Genomic DNA, 15,234 nt, shown 5'->3' with positions numbered 1-15,234 from the left:
ACTAGATTAGTCCTTGAGAGTATGCATTGTGACAAGAGAGCTACAACTGAATCTGGGGAGAAGCCAACTGAACAGAGGCAGAGGCAATTAGCAATCAGGGTTCCCCTTTTGTTCTCCCATCCCATTTATGAATATACAACCCAAAAAGTCCAAGACAGTTGTGTATAAGTTCCCTGGGTGGCAAAATTTGGATTCTTCTAAATTTATCTCCAGCAAACCCTGACCTACATTGACCTGAAGGAATTTACAGCCTTGATCCCATTTTGCATAAGTCATAGAGTTCCCTGCAGAGAGGTATGTGTGGTTATGGGTCATTGTTCTTAGAGTAACTGTGGAGGATTTTGTAAAATGTACAATTTAAATATTTTTTCTAAAATCCTAAAATTCTAGAATATATCTGACCCTCTGACTTACTGCTAAGGGCCTGGGGTAGGGGGCAGTGTGTGCCAGACCCTTAGCATGTCAGCCAGTGATTCTTTTTAAATTTTTTTTTAATTCTAATTAGTTGTACATGGCAGTAGAATACATTTATACATTTTGATAGATCATATATAAATAAAGTGTAATCTCCCATTTTTCTGATTATACATATTGTAGAATCACATCAGTCAGGTAGTCATATATGTACATAAGGTAATAATGTCTGTTTTACTTTACTATCATTCCTACCCCCATCCTCCTTCCCCTCCCCTCATCCCCTCTACCTAATATAAAGTAACTCTATTCTTCCTACCTCTCTGTTTGTTGTGAATTAGCTTCTACATATCAGAGAAAACATTTGGCCTTTGGTTTTTTGGGTTTGATTTATTTCACTTAGCATAATATTCTGTAACTCCATCCACTTACCAGCAAATACCAGAATTTCATTCCTCTTTAAAACTGAGTAAATTATGTCATATATATATCACATTTTCTTTACCTATTCATCTATTGAAGGGCATCTAGGTTGGTTCCATAGTTTAGCTATTGTGAGTTGAGCTGCTCTAAACATTGATGTGGCTACATCACTATAATATACTGATTTTAAGTCCTTTGGGTATAAACCAAAGAGCAGAATAGCTTGGTCAAATGGTGGTTCCATTCCAAGTTTTCTGAGGAATCTCCATACTGCTTTCGATAATAGTTGCATCAATCTGCATTGAGTCCATCCCATTTATTGATTCTTTGATTTTACCTCTTGCACTTTAGGGGTCTTGTTAAGGAAGTCAGGTACTAGGCCGACATGGTGAAGATTTGAGCCTACTTTTTCTTCTAGTAGTCATAGGGTCTCTGTTCTAGTGCCTAAGTCTTTGATCCACAGTGAGTTGTGTTTAGTGCAGGGTGAGAGATACAGGTTTAATTTCATTTTGTTACATGTGGCTTTCCATTTTTCCAAGCACCGTTTGTTGAATAAGATATCTTTCCTATAGTGAATATTTTTGGCACCTTTGTCTAGTATGAGATACCTGTATTTATGTGGTTTTGTCTCTGTGTCTTCTATTCTGTACCACTGGTCTGTTTTGGTGCCAATACCATGCTGTTTTTATTACTATAGCTCTGTAGTAGTTTGAGGTATGGTATTGTAATGTCTCCTGCTTCACTTTTCTTGCTAAGGATTGCCTTGGCTATTCTGGGTTTCTTATTTTTCCAAATAAATTTCATGATTACTTTTTCTACTTCTGTGAAAAATGTCATTGGGATTTTTATAGGAATTGCATTAAGTTTGTATAATGCTTTTGGTAGTATGGTCATTTTGACAATATTAATTCTGCCTATCCAGAAGCATAGTAGATCTTTCCATGTTTTAAGGACTTCTTTGATTTCTTTTTTTAATTTTATGTAGTTTTCATTGTAGAGGTCTTTCACCTCTTTCGTTAGATTGATTCCCAAGTATTTTTTTTGAGGTGACTGTAAATGGGGGGTGTTCTTTATTTCTCTTTTAGTGAATTCATTACTGATGTATAGGAATTACTAAGTACTCTCACATGGAGAGTTTGATTTCCACAAAAAAAAATTTAGGGAGAAACACAAACATTCAGTCTATGACACTATTTATAATCTGTCCTTATTCATAATCTTTCCATAAATTTGAAAGAAAAGAGAAAAAGTTTCTTACCTGAATGCATTTGATTTATGGGTATTGAATTTATATCCTGTTACTTTGCTGAATTCATTTATGAGCTCTAGAAGTTTTTTAGTGGAAATTTTTTGGATCTTCCAAATATAGAATTATATCATCAGGAAATAATGACAGCTTGAGTTCTTCTTTATCTATTTGTATACCTTTAATTTCTTTCATCTTTCTAATTGCTCTGGCCAGAGATTCAAGGACAATGTTGAATAAAAGTGGTTCATGATTCTTTTACCAAGGATGGTTGTCTATCATAGGGAGGAGTCAGTGATGTGAAAGTTGGGAGCCAGTCCTGCCCTGTAGGTCCTAACCATCTGCTTTGACACAACCCTAAAAAGAGCAAGGGCTTTTCAACAGTTATCCTTGTGAACTCTGACCTCAGAAATAATAAAAACATTTATATTAGAATTTTGGATATGTGTGGTGCTGGGGATCAAATCCAGGTACTTGTACAAGCTAAGCAAGAGCTCTGTCACCAAACTTCTCCTACTGCCCTTCATATAAAATTTTTTATTTGAAAGTCTTAAAAATATCAAAGCTAATGTTATTTGTATTAGTCAGCTCTTGTTAATATAGCAAAGTACCATAAACTGGGTAGTTTCTAAACTGTTTCTCACAGTCCTAGAGGCTGGAAAAATCAGATCCAGTGGGGTTGAGTTCTCCTGAGGGCCCTTTTCTGAGTTACAGATGACTATCTTCTTCATATGACAAAGAATTGTCAAACAAAATTTTGGGTGGCCATGGATTTTGAATGGACATCCGCCCTGGGTCCAACATACCAAACTAACATAAAATTTAATTGTAGGAACTCAACTTTGGTTGGTTGCAGGAGGCACTACAGCTGATTAATGAAGCTTTAACCAACTGATTGATTGATCTAATAGACTAGACAAAGTAAGTTTTTTCTATTCCTCACTCTATTTTTCTATAAATACTTTCTGGCGATTATTAGTTGAAGTTCTCAGAACCTGCTCTGGTTCTGGGAGTTGCCTGATTCATGAATCATTTCTGTTCTGCTTTGCTTTGCTCAAAAAATTTACCAAAGTTAATTGTTTTAAGGATTCTTTAACAGTATCCTCATATGGAGAAAAGAATGCAAGCTACTTTCCTGGTGTCTTCTTCTGAGGGCATTCATCCTATTTATAAGGGCTCATCCTCCTAACCTAATCACCGCCCCGCAAAAAGAACTCATCTCTAAGTACTCTCGCATGGAGAGTTTGATTTCCACAAAAAAAAAATTTAGGGAGAAACACAAACATTCAGTCTGTGACACTATTTGTAATCTGTCCTTATTCATAATCTTTCCATAAATTTGAAAGAAAAGAGAAGAAGTTTCTTACCTGAAAAAGTAAGTTTCCATCCTCTCATAGTGGCCAGGTGTCAGTTTGAGGGGAGGGTATTCGGTAGCCAGAGGCTGAACCATGAACAGGCCCATGGCCAAAGCCACAAAGAGGACAGGAAGCAGCAGGTCTGAGACTGTACTTTTCCAGGCTCTCAGTGTGCGGAGCAGCCTCTTCCTCAGGAGTGCAGCTACCTGTCTGAGAAGCAGCTGGTGACCTTGCGCAGGTGCAATGAGGGTTCGTGTAGGTGGGATCCTCACAGGAAAGTCACCTGCAGGGGTGCAAAGTTAGCAGTGAGTCTGACATGAAAGGACATGGCTCCCATGATCTGCTTAGTTCTAAGGATTCTCTTCATTTGTCCCACAGGTAACCCTCAGGACCTTTAAGGTCTTTAAACCACAGGAATATCAGACTAAATAAGAGCAGGATATTATATCAAAAGGAAACATGGGGTCTTTGCACACCCATGTAATGGGGAGTTAGCATACCAGCTGTTTCAGTGTTGAATTCAGGGTAAAGTGCTGTTGTGGGCTCACTCAGTTCCTGCTCCTGAAGATAAAGGGGCATATGCAAATGAAGGAGGAGAAAAGGCCTGGCCTCAATCTTTATTGGTTGAAATAAAGCCTGAGACCTAGAGGGATGCTGAGGAATCAAAGACAAAAGAACTGCAGGAGGTTCTTGAGTTCCCAGATACCAATTGAGTTTCTGGGGGAGTACAGAGGGGATCTCTCCTTGTGAGACCTCCCCTTCTACCATGGATCTATCGATCATCTTCACCCCATTCCCTCAAGAGTGACCATTTGGAGACTCCACACAAAAAAAGAAAGAAATCTCTATACACATGCTTCAATGGAGGCTAAAGATTCCAAGCAAACAAACAACAACAATGGTAGCAGCAAAATGTGAGCCAGCCCCATGACTATGATCTTAAAACAACATCTCACGGGAAGGACCAGCTTGGTCAATCAGCTGTGTCAATGGTTTCCCCCCGTGATTACCTCTAAGAAACTCCAGAAAATCTAACACAGAGCATTCCACAGGAATGGGGTCTAATGAAAGAACAGATGTGGGCTCAGAAACACCACAGTGAAATGCAGTTAATACAAGAGCAGCAAATGAGTTCTTTTTAAAGAAACTGAATCATTTTGAAAGATAAATTATTTCTAGCAGAGTTACAATCAGAGCTGCTGAGGGTGTAGCTGGGGATGAAAATGCACCTTTGAACCTATTCCTTCATTCACCTAAACCACCGCCCCCTCCCCCCTGTGGCAGGCCCTGGGCTATGTGGTTTCTGTCCTCAAAAATGCCTAACGGAGGAATTAAGACAAAAGTGTAAATAAAATACCCAATACGGTGAAATCAAGTGTTGTGGTCAAGGTGAGCAAACTTGAAGCAAGTTTCCATTATTCAAGGCAAAAAGGGGAAAGCAAGCACAGCCATGGAGACAGTTGGGTGGAATGCTTACGATCCCATAGTTTTCAGGCGGTCAGGAAAATGTGGATGTTTATAGATCAAAGAAGAGAAATGAAGAAGCAGGGGGTATTCTGTGAAACTGTGAGGGAGCAGAACGTGGCACCTGTGCACGGGGAGTGGCAGGGGATAAGTGAAAGGTGGTCAGGGTCTAAGACACAACGGGCCTGGCAGTCTCTTGCACCTGACTGAAGACGCCCAAGCCCAGGAGTCTCCTGGTTAGATTTGTGTTTTAGAACCCAGGGTCTCACTTCACTCCATAAAAGAGGGAGCTCCAAGGAATAGTTTTCAAATCAGACTACATACCAGATTCAATGGGAAACTCTTTTAACATGCTGATTTCCAGGCCCCGCCTCTGAGAAAACTTGAATCTCCAAAGACTCAGAGCTAAAAATGTGCTTTTTAATAATTTCCCAGGGGATTCTGGTGCTTAGCTGGGCCGGGGAACCATTGATTTAATGCATTACCAATGGTGATTCTTATGAAGCTCTTATGAAGTAGTTATTAAATCAGCCTATAGAGAGATTTTAGTGCAAGAAAAGGTATCTTACTAAACTAAATGTGAATCTTTCATTTATGTATACCCTTCTTGATAACTTTATGAGATTATAATGCTGGATAACAACCAATTCATGGTATTATGTATTCAGATGCACTAGGATAATTATGGGAGTTATCTAGTTCAAGTTAAAATAATTGAGATATTTTGGGGTTGCCCATTTTCTGGATTTATTAAAGTAATAATTGAGATAATTGCCTGAGGTCTTCACTGCCTTTCGACTAAGGAGTTTTCCCCTGTAAAGCAGTATGCCTTATTCTCTTCAGGTTCAAGAGGAATTTAAGGTCCCTGGTGGGTCCTGTGATCCCTTGCTACTACTAAAGTCACCACCCATCAGAGGGCACAAACCAAAACTTAGCCCTGAGGTAGCATCTCTTGATATTGACAATTAACTACCGACACTTAACTACGGTTAGAATTTGGATATGAGATGTTCCCCACAGTTTCTGGGTTAATGCAAAAATATCCAGAGGTGAAATGATTGGGTCGTGAGAGCCATAACCTAATCAGTCCATCCCAGTTTGAATGGACCAGTTACCTGGGTGGTAACTACAGGCAGGTTCGTCAAAGCCGGAGGAGGTGGGTGGAGTGTACCCTGGAAGGGTTCATCTTCTTGGTGGCCCCTTCCATTTCCTCTCTCTCTCTACTTCCTGGCCACCATGAGAGGAGAAATGTTTCTCCATCACACCCTTTTACCATGATGTCCTACCTCACATGGGCTCAGAGCAATGGAGTCAGCAGACAATGGACTGAACCTCTAAGAACATGAGCCAAAATAAATGTTCCCTCCTCTGGGCTGTTGTTGTCAGGCATTTTGATCACCTTGCAGCCTGCCAAAGTATGTACCTTCTCAGATGAGTGTGTGCAGAGCAGGCAAAGGGTTGTAAATACCTGTTCATGTATTAGAAAGAGAATATTGAATATCTACTCAGCAAATTTGCCCTTATGATGGAGTTAGCATGGGGACAGAGACAGAGAATGATGGTTCATGTTTCCACTGACCTCACTCATCATGAATACCATGGAGGGATAAAGGAAATTCTATCCACATTGACCCAGATGCAAATCCAATCTTAGTCTCCAACATACTGTGTGACTTCTGGAAAACTACTTAACCTCTCTGAATGTCATCTCCTCATTTGTAAAAGAGACATAATATTTTCCCTCTGGATAGTGAGGGAAATTATTATTAGAACATTTATTAAACTATCAAAACAGGCACAATATTGGCTTCCAGTCATAGTAAATGTTCATCAGACAACCTCAATAAGTCTGTGGAGAAATGTGTGTCATATATTAAGAAGAATAAACTGTCTCTACCTTCCCATATATGTTAATTGGGTATAAATGAGAAAAAATAAAAGACTGAGATAGTTTATGGTTATGAATTCAACACCAATCAAATATTCATGGCTAAACTTATAAAAGTATTCACATGAATAATTTAACAGACAAAAATTAAAATGCTGGACCAAATTGTTATGAATTGTCTTATTTGACTTATGAGTGCAATTATATTCAAGGACTCTAGTTACATTCACAATTATGCATCCCCATTAACTCCGACCATCAAATTACTTAAGGGATGTGTCTAAAGTTGGGTTTTTATTTCCTTCCCTTATCTTTCCCCCCCCCTTCCTATCTACCTACCTACCTACCTACTTACTTTTCTTTCTTTCTTTTCCTTTTTGTTTTTTGGTCAGATGGCTACAGTTTTTCAAACATTAACACCTAGTGACTTATCGGGCACCTCAGAATATGATACACATATTATTGAGTTCACCAAAATGTTCCTCAATATTTTAAAATGAAGCATTACCGACATAATGTTTTCATGTTAATAAAAATAAGATGAATACTCGAAAAGAAACAGAAACAAAGAACATATAACATGCAGTTCATAAAACATCTATAAAATAGTCAGCATATGAGTATTGTAGAATAAGATAAGAATTGGACTTTCTCACTCATCTATATGGTAAATATTATATTATTGAGGATTCAAGGAAGTGGGTCTTATACACTGCGAGTGGGTGAGCAGATCTCTAGAGTCACTTATGGGAAACAGATATGGAGCTTCTTTGATCTGCTTAATTTCAATCCATCAGTTGTATTATTTTCAAAAAACAGAAATCCATGAAATATCTAAAGCAAAGTGACTGATTTTATCTTATGGAAAACAGTCAAAGTCATGGGAATTAAACAAATTAAAATATAGGTTGAGAATCCCTTATCCAAAATCTTGAGAACAAAAAAATTTCCAATTCATTATTGTTTTCAAATTTTGGGGTATTCATATATATATATGATGACAATGGGCCCCCAAGTCTAAACACCACATTTACAGTCATGTTTTACATGTAGCCCAAAGGATATTTTATACCATATTTTTGTATAACTATGTTTTGTCTGTAACCCATTACATGAAATCAGATATGTAATTTTCTACTGTGGCATCATGTGTGGACTCAAAAGTTTTTAAATTTTGGACTTGTAGACAAGTACAAAAAAAAATCCTCTTTGGCAACCTAGAACTCATTATTCGGTATGAGTTTCAATACATACGAGCAGGAATATAATACCTATGACAGCTTAAAGTGATGGGATATTGATAAATGAAAATGCTCTCTTCAGAAAATGATGCATTGGGTTGAAGATATATCTTACTGTGTTTGTTTACTGTCATATTGGCATATCCCACATCTGGACTGCTGAGTGTGATAATAGCAATGAATATGATTTGAACTCACTGATATGTAGAGAAGGTTTCAGCACTTGAGAAACAGGTAGATCCATCTACCCCCAAGTATAAGGTTTTGATTCTATTGCTTCTATATGCCTGTTTCCTCCTATTTGGACCCTAGAGTCAATTACTTGAAGAAATTAAATCTCAAATATCTTAGATGGAGAACACCAACAACATGCATTAACCAAAGAAAGGAGGAAGGATTAAAATATTAAATTCACACTTACAGAAAAATACTCATATCAGATGAAAAAGTACTATAAAATAATATAGAATGAATGTTATTCACTAAAAAGACAAATATTAAACTAGAAAAATAGAATTTTGGTGTACACATATTCAGTACAAAGGTTTTTTTTTTCCAAATAATTTCTATATTCTGTAGATTATTTGATGAAGAAAGCATTTCAATCCAAAAAGTTGTGTTTGTATGAACATTTTTCAACCTAGTTGAAGATTCATATTTATTTGTCTGATGAGATTATGGCTACTTTAATTTTCTTCACAATTTTCCATATTTTTTTCAACAATGAATATTTATTCATCTTGTAATCAATAATTATCTTGTAATATAATTATATAGTTATATAGTTATATAATATGAAATTTTCAGGAATGAAATACAGTATTTACTAATGCCAGCACCTTGGCAGGTCCTCAGGTTAGCTACATGAAGAAAGTTCTCAAGAGACTTCTGGTCTTGGAATGGAGTCAATTAGGTACCCAAAACCTGTCAGCTAGACCCGACCAGCAGGGCAGAATGCATGCTGTGGAGGTCACAGGAAGCTCCTCCACAGAGGCCAACAAAGCCAGGCATTCAAAATTCAAAAGGTATTTGCTGACAGGTAGGGAGGATAACCAAGGTGTGCAGGAGGTCCAGAAATAGAAGGAATCCGATGCAAGACACGGATTATGAGACAGAAATATGCTAAGCTCTTTAAGGAACAATATGAGGTTCATTTTTTCCTGAACTCCAGTAATGACCTTGGACAGCAAAATCACTCATTAGACATGAAGAGACATAAATCATTCCATCCGTTTCTCACCACCCTAGTGCAAAAGAATCACGTAAATTGTATAGAAACTTTAATAATGCTGCAAATTTTCTTGGGGAATATATTTTAATTAAATCATTAGATTCCTTTCAAATGGGTATGATTTTATAAATGTCTCACAGCAAAAGCCATGCAATCCATCAGTAGGAGTCAGGATGCCTGCATTCCATCCCTGGCTTACACTGATTGTACTGGATATTTGGGGCAGATAAATTTTCCTCAGTTTCCCCATTTATAAAACAAAAAATCTCAGATGTGTTAGTCTTCAATCTTTGTTCCAATAAAATCTATAGTTGTATGACATTTATATAAATCATGAATAAATTGTTTTATTCATGCTATTTGTATTTCCCCAAGGGGGAAAAAAAACAACAAAATCAAATGTCCACTTATCAGGAAAGAAGTGGTGGGGGTAGAAGAAATAGGACATGGGAAAGAGAATGAAAAGAAAAACGAGAAAAAAAAAGGGAAATGTTTTATGGCATTTGTGTGCTTACTAATGCAACATAAAACTTAAAATATAATCATGTATTAAACATTAAGCATGGTAATATAAACAGACATATACAATTTTAAAACCATGCTACATCACTATAACCTTGATTAAATATACTTTTCAAAAGCTAACTCAATATTAATTATGTTTACTTCTTTAAAGAAGCTAATAAGTGGAGGCTATATTTAAGTTGTTTTATTGACAATCTTACAACTACATCTTACTCAACTTATATAATCCTTATCTATTCCTTTCTTCTAACAGCTTTTTCAAAACGTAATTTTTCTTTAAAAAGAAAGGAAAAAAAGCTAGCCAGATAAAAGAACCATTCTCTACATGTTACACCGCTGAAGTTCCCAATTGCTATACAGCTGAAGTATTATTGATGTGATTCTTTGAAAAGCACTATGATTATAATAGTCAAAATGTTCAAGGCAGCAAATTAGGATTTCACTTTGGAATGGGGTCATCCCTTACGACTCAGTTACTTCTTTTGAATAATTTAAAGCTTGCTGAAACTCCTTTGAGGGTGCCTGTCTTGAATAGTCACTTGACCCTCAGGGCGCCAGGTGCAGCCCGAGCAGTCTGTTAGCACTTCCACCACCTAAGCAAGTCACCAAAGGGCTGAGACTGGGTTTTCTCCAAAATGCACCAAACACAGGTCTTCCCACAGTCTCTAAATGGTCCCACATTGTCTCTATGCCTGGGCTCCCTTCACAGTTCCAATTGGTACATAAGGAAATGGTGTTAGGGGTGCCTCTGCTGCACCCCAATCATGATCTCAACCTGAATCTGTCTCTGGTCCCTGTACTGAAGACATTTGATAGTGAGGTATCCAACACATGGGCACAAGAATGTCGGGGTCTTAAGCCCCCTTGCTCTTCTCAACTAGCGACAAGGGAAGGGAGCACTCCCCAAAAAGATCAGACCGGGAAAGGTAGGGCCAACTGACCGCCTGCACTCAGCCCACTCAGCCCTCCAGAGGAAGATAATCAGATGCGTCAGGGAGACCAGTCACAGCAGGAACTCATTTATTGAGGAAATCACACAGCTTTTATGTAGGGGGGAGACTAGGCAGGAACCAATCAGCTTAAAGGTCAGCAAGGCATAGGGGGTTCACGCAGGCGAGAGTCCCTTCGGACTATATGGCAAGCATGAGCTGATCACCTTCGGAACTGTTGTTAACCAATCCCTGACGGTGGTCCGATTTATCGTCATTAACTTTTGAAACCGCCTTTGAGGCCTTGATCTTGCTCACCCGCCAGGGAGTAAGAAGTCAGCCTGAGTTAGTTAACGTGTCATTAGTCCCAACACAAGAGCTCAGATGTCAGGCATTACCTGATTGACGACTGGTTCAAACAGTTCATTTGGGGAAAGTTATTGATGATTATGCAAGTAAGAGCCCCTCAGGTGGCCTCTGGAACATAGTGAGGGTCAATAAACATAGCTAAAAAAGAAGGAAAATCACCTGCACCTGAGACCTATGTTCCTCTCCCTTGCTATTTCCATCACCTTCGACATATCTGCCATCTTCACAGGGAATGAGGTCCTTGTAAGAGGGACAAGTGGAGCTTAGTGTATCCTATCTTCAGCTTCAAGCACACTCTGCAGCAGCCCAAATAAGATGTTCAATAGTGCCTGATGAATGAATAATAGGATGTATATTGACCAAGCATTGGATTCAGTTCTTTATCACATGATCGAGCTGAGACTTTCATTTCTCCTAGGTCCATTCTTCTCCTATTCTGAAAACTTAATACCACCTATGCATTTCTTCCAGTTCCTTTAACCTCGTTATTCCACCTTCAGCCTTGACAATTCCACCTACTGGGTGCATATATAACACTGTGATTAAAAAAAAAAATCTTATATATACAGGATACAATGAGTAGCATATCAAAACCTTTGCTCATGTAGCATATTTTCAAGATTTATTCAGATTGGTATATGTGGATTTAATTTTTCAATTTAAATATTAATGGTTAGTGTTTTGAATATAGAAGAGAAGTAGGAATGACATCCTTGGGGAACTCCATGTGAAGGTTAGATCGAAGAAGGTGATAGATAAGAGAAGTCTTCGAGTCACCAACAGAGGCTCCATTTCAATATCATTTTCAGAGTGCAAACAATAAAGTTAAAGTAGTTGACAAAGCAAAGTCACACATTTGTAGTATAGTCTTAGTAGAGATAAATACAGTTGCTCCTCACACTATTCTAAGGCATCTCTATTTACTGGAGGATGATATTTAAGGAGATGGGGAAAAGGATGGAGTTAAGGTACAGGTTGATCATCCCTAATTCAAAATCCAAATTCTGAACTGGTCCAAACTTTTTGTGTATCAACACAATGCTATCCATAGAAAATGCCACACCAAGAAATTTTGCTTCATGAAAAAAATTACTTAAAATATTATATAAAATCACCTCTGACTTATGTGCATAAAGTATATAGGAAACATAAATGAATTTTATGTTCAGACTTGGGTCCATACCCACAGTATCTCATTATATATATAGTTATCAATGCATCTTTTATTTCATTTATTTATATGTGGTGCTGAGTATCGAACCCAGGGTCTCACATAGGCCAGGCAAGCATCTACCACTGAGCCACAACTCCAGCCCCTCCATCATTACTTTTGAGACAATGATTACTCTTAAGATGAGTGAAGCCCATCTTTATCAAATGTTTCACATGAAGATGATATTCCAATTCAGGAAATGAGGACTGGAACTGTTCATCCCCAGCCTTAGGAGTTTTCCTTGGCAGCTCCAATCTGCATGAATGCAAGAATGACAGCTTCACACACTCTCTCAATTTCCCACTGCCCCTGATAGAAGTTGCTGCTTCCTGGCACCTGCCACCAGCATTTATCCTGCCCAAGTCAATTTCAATTCCATTTTGTTTTGGCAGACTCTTTTCTACAGAGCGCCCTGCTGTTAGCTCTCTGCTGATTTTAGCTAACGTGGAAAACAAACCTTCTTTGGCATGTATAATTGGCAGCAGCATGTTCCCTCCCCACCTTGCTTTGCAGGGACAGTGGTTTTTTTAAGTTCAAGGAAATGTGGACAAAGAAGAAAAGACAGCACTCTGGTTCAAGCAACATGGTGAAGCCTGGGAGACACACACAGAATTTGGAATAATTCTTTGAAGAGGCAGAAAATTGCAGCAGCTCTATGTAGAATGGGCTGTGCAAACAGGATTGTCTTAAAAAGCAAAGGAGAGGTTGCAGACCCTTCAAATTAATCACTGCCAAAATTGCTCTCCATCAGAAGTAGTAGTAATTAGGAAGGAAATACAGAGGATTAAATTACGGGGGAGGAAAAAAAGAACAGAACTTTATGTAAAGTGGTACTGACAAGCCATAAAGCTAAAAATTTAAATTTAAATGCCATCTCAGACCTCACATGGGGGGATAAGGCTTCATTAAAAAAAAAAAACCACAGTTATGACATATAGAGAAAATAACCATGTTTCCAAGATTCCCAATATTACATGGATTTGTGATCTTTCACCTGAACTTTAAACTTAAAAGGAATCAAATAGGGTGTGTGTGGTTTTTTTTAATAGTAGTAACCACAGGCCATCTAAATTATAGAGATTTGAGGAGCTTGTTAAAAACTATAAATGTTCACATCTTCAGAATCAAAAATGGCGAAAGTTAGGCCTAAGAACATGTTATTTTAATAAGTACTCAGGTGGTTTTAAAATCTTCTTTGAAAAGGTCCCTTCTCTTAAAACTATGTCATGAACATAGTGTTCAGAGATGGTCCTTCAGTGTGGCTGGCACTAAAGCTGAGCATCCTACAGGGAGGATGGAAGAAGGGGTGAGCACCTCCGAAGGCCAAATGCATGTCCTGACTCATATATATCGTAAACCCTAAAAAAGGGAAACCCAGGTAAGGCCTTGTGGTCACCACCTGCCTCTCAACATGCATGGCCATCTACTCATTTTTCTGATCAGTTAGAGAACAAACATGCATTCTATGCATATTAGGAAAAGGCATTGTATTCTGTATTCAGTGCTAGGAGTACAGCAATAAATAGAATGACTCCAGGCCCTGTCCTCTTGGGCTTCCATTCTTTGAATGGGCAAAGATGTTAAACAAGCACAATTAACTACTTAAATGCAACTTGTTACAGGTGTTGTGAAGGATAAGTGTGGATCCAGGCACTTATAGGTGTGATCTTCCCCCGACTGGTAAGTTGGAGAAGGTTCATTGCAAAAGGGACAAGTAAATCATTCACTGAAGAATGAGCAGGGATCATCTTGGAGAAAAGGGGAAAAGGAGAGAGACTTTGGGGCAGGGAGAGGAGCAATTGTGAAGACTCTGGGGATAATCCAATGAATAGAAAAAAAAAAAATGGAAGAGTTGCAAAGGTAGAGGTGGGGACCCTGGCCATATATTATTATCTTAAGATTTGGATCCAGGAAGATGGAAGGTTATCAAATATTTTTGAGAGAATAATGTAATCAAATACTTAATTTTAAAGAAATCTCTCCAGTATAGAAAACACATTAATAGAATTTAGAGATGACTGTATTTGAAGGTGGAGAGTAAAAGTTTCATGAACCACACTGGCATTCTTGCAAACTAGGGAGAGAACGACAATATTCTTTCACACCAAGAACAATGAGGGAGTAAAAGGGGGTATGGGTGACAAGCTTGAGTTGGGCATAAACATGCTGAGATGGGATGCCAAGAGGTAGTTGCGGCCCAAAGAAGCAATCTGAACCAACTCTAGACATGTGAGTGGCAGGGGCACAGGGATGAGTGTTATGGTTTAGAATGTGGTGTCCCCCAAAAGCTCACGTGAGACAACGCAAGAAGATTCAGAGAAGAAATAATTGAGTTATGAGAGTCTTAACCCAATCAGCGATTTAATCCACTGATGGGGATTAACTAAATGGTAACTGAAGTGATAGGGTGTGACTGGAGGAGGTGGGCATTGGGGAGTGACTTTGGGGCATTTATTTTTATCTGGAGAGTGGAATCTCTGATCAACATGTGAGCTGTTTCCCTCTGCCACACTCTTCTGCCTCATCTTGAGTCCCAAGGAATAAAACCGACCTTCTACAGACTAAGACCTCTGAAACTGTGAGCCCCCAAATAAACTTTTCCTCCTCTACAATTGTGTTGGTTGGGTCCTTGAGTCACAGCAGTGAAAAAGATGACTAAAACAAGGAGGAAGCCTCGATCGGGACAAAATGTTCCATGGGAAAACTACAGAGTAAGTAGAGAAGAGTGTCTAGGAATGGTTGGACCTTGTGGAACTCAATGTGCAGGTGAGGATGTAGAGGGTGAACTGAGGAGTACTCAGAGGAAAATAGAAGTGGGCATCTCAGAGTCCAGGAAGAGCTTTGCCCCAGGAGAGGGAGTAGGAAAGAGCTCAGAGAGTGAGGATGATGCCCTCTGAGGTTAGTGTCATGCTAGGCCAAAGAAAGTAGAATAGGCC

General features: G+C 38.6%; 1 protein-coding gene and 1 pseudogene across 1 annotated transcript in view; one reads left to right on the top strand and one right to left on the bottom strand.

The window, feature by feature from the left end:
* Nucleotides 1-15,234, bottom strand: part of Abca13 (ATP binding cassette subfamily A member 13) — a 475,698-nt gene that overhangs the window by 206,303 nt on the left and 254,161 nt on the right. The window contains 1 exon segment of the mRNA XM_047562044.1: nt 3,451-3,721. Within this exon segment, the coding sequence (XP_047418000.1) occupies nt 3,451-3,721 (271 nt within the window).
* LOC124992029 (uncharacterized) lies at nt 7,966-8,057 on the top strand (annotated as a pseudogene).

The sequence above is a fragment of the Sciurus carolinensis genome, chromosome 8 (genome assembly GCF_902686445.1).
Source record: "Sciurus carolinensis chromosome 8, mSciCar1.2, whole genome shotgun sequence".
NCBI lineage: Eukaryota > Metazoa > Chordata > Mammalia > Rodentia > Sciuridae > Sciurus > Sciurus carolinensis.
Note: the sequence above shows the minus strand (reverse complement) of the source record. Positions and strands in the feature narration are given on the sequence as shown.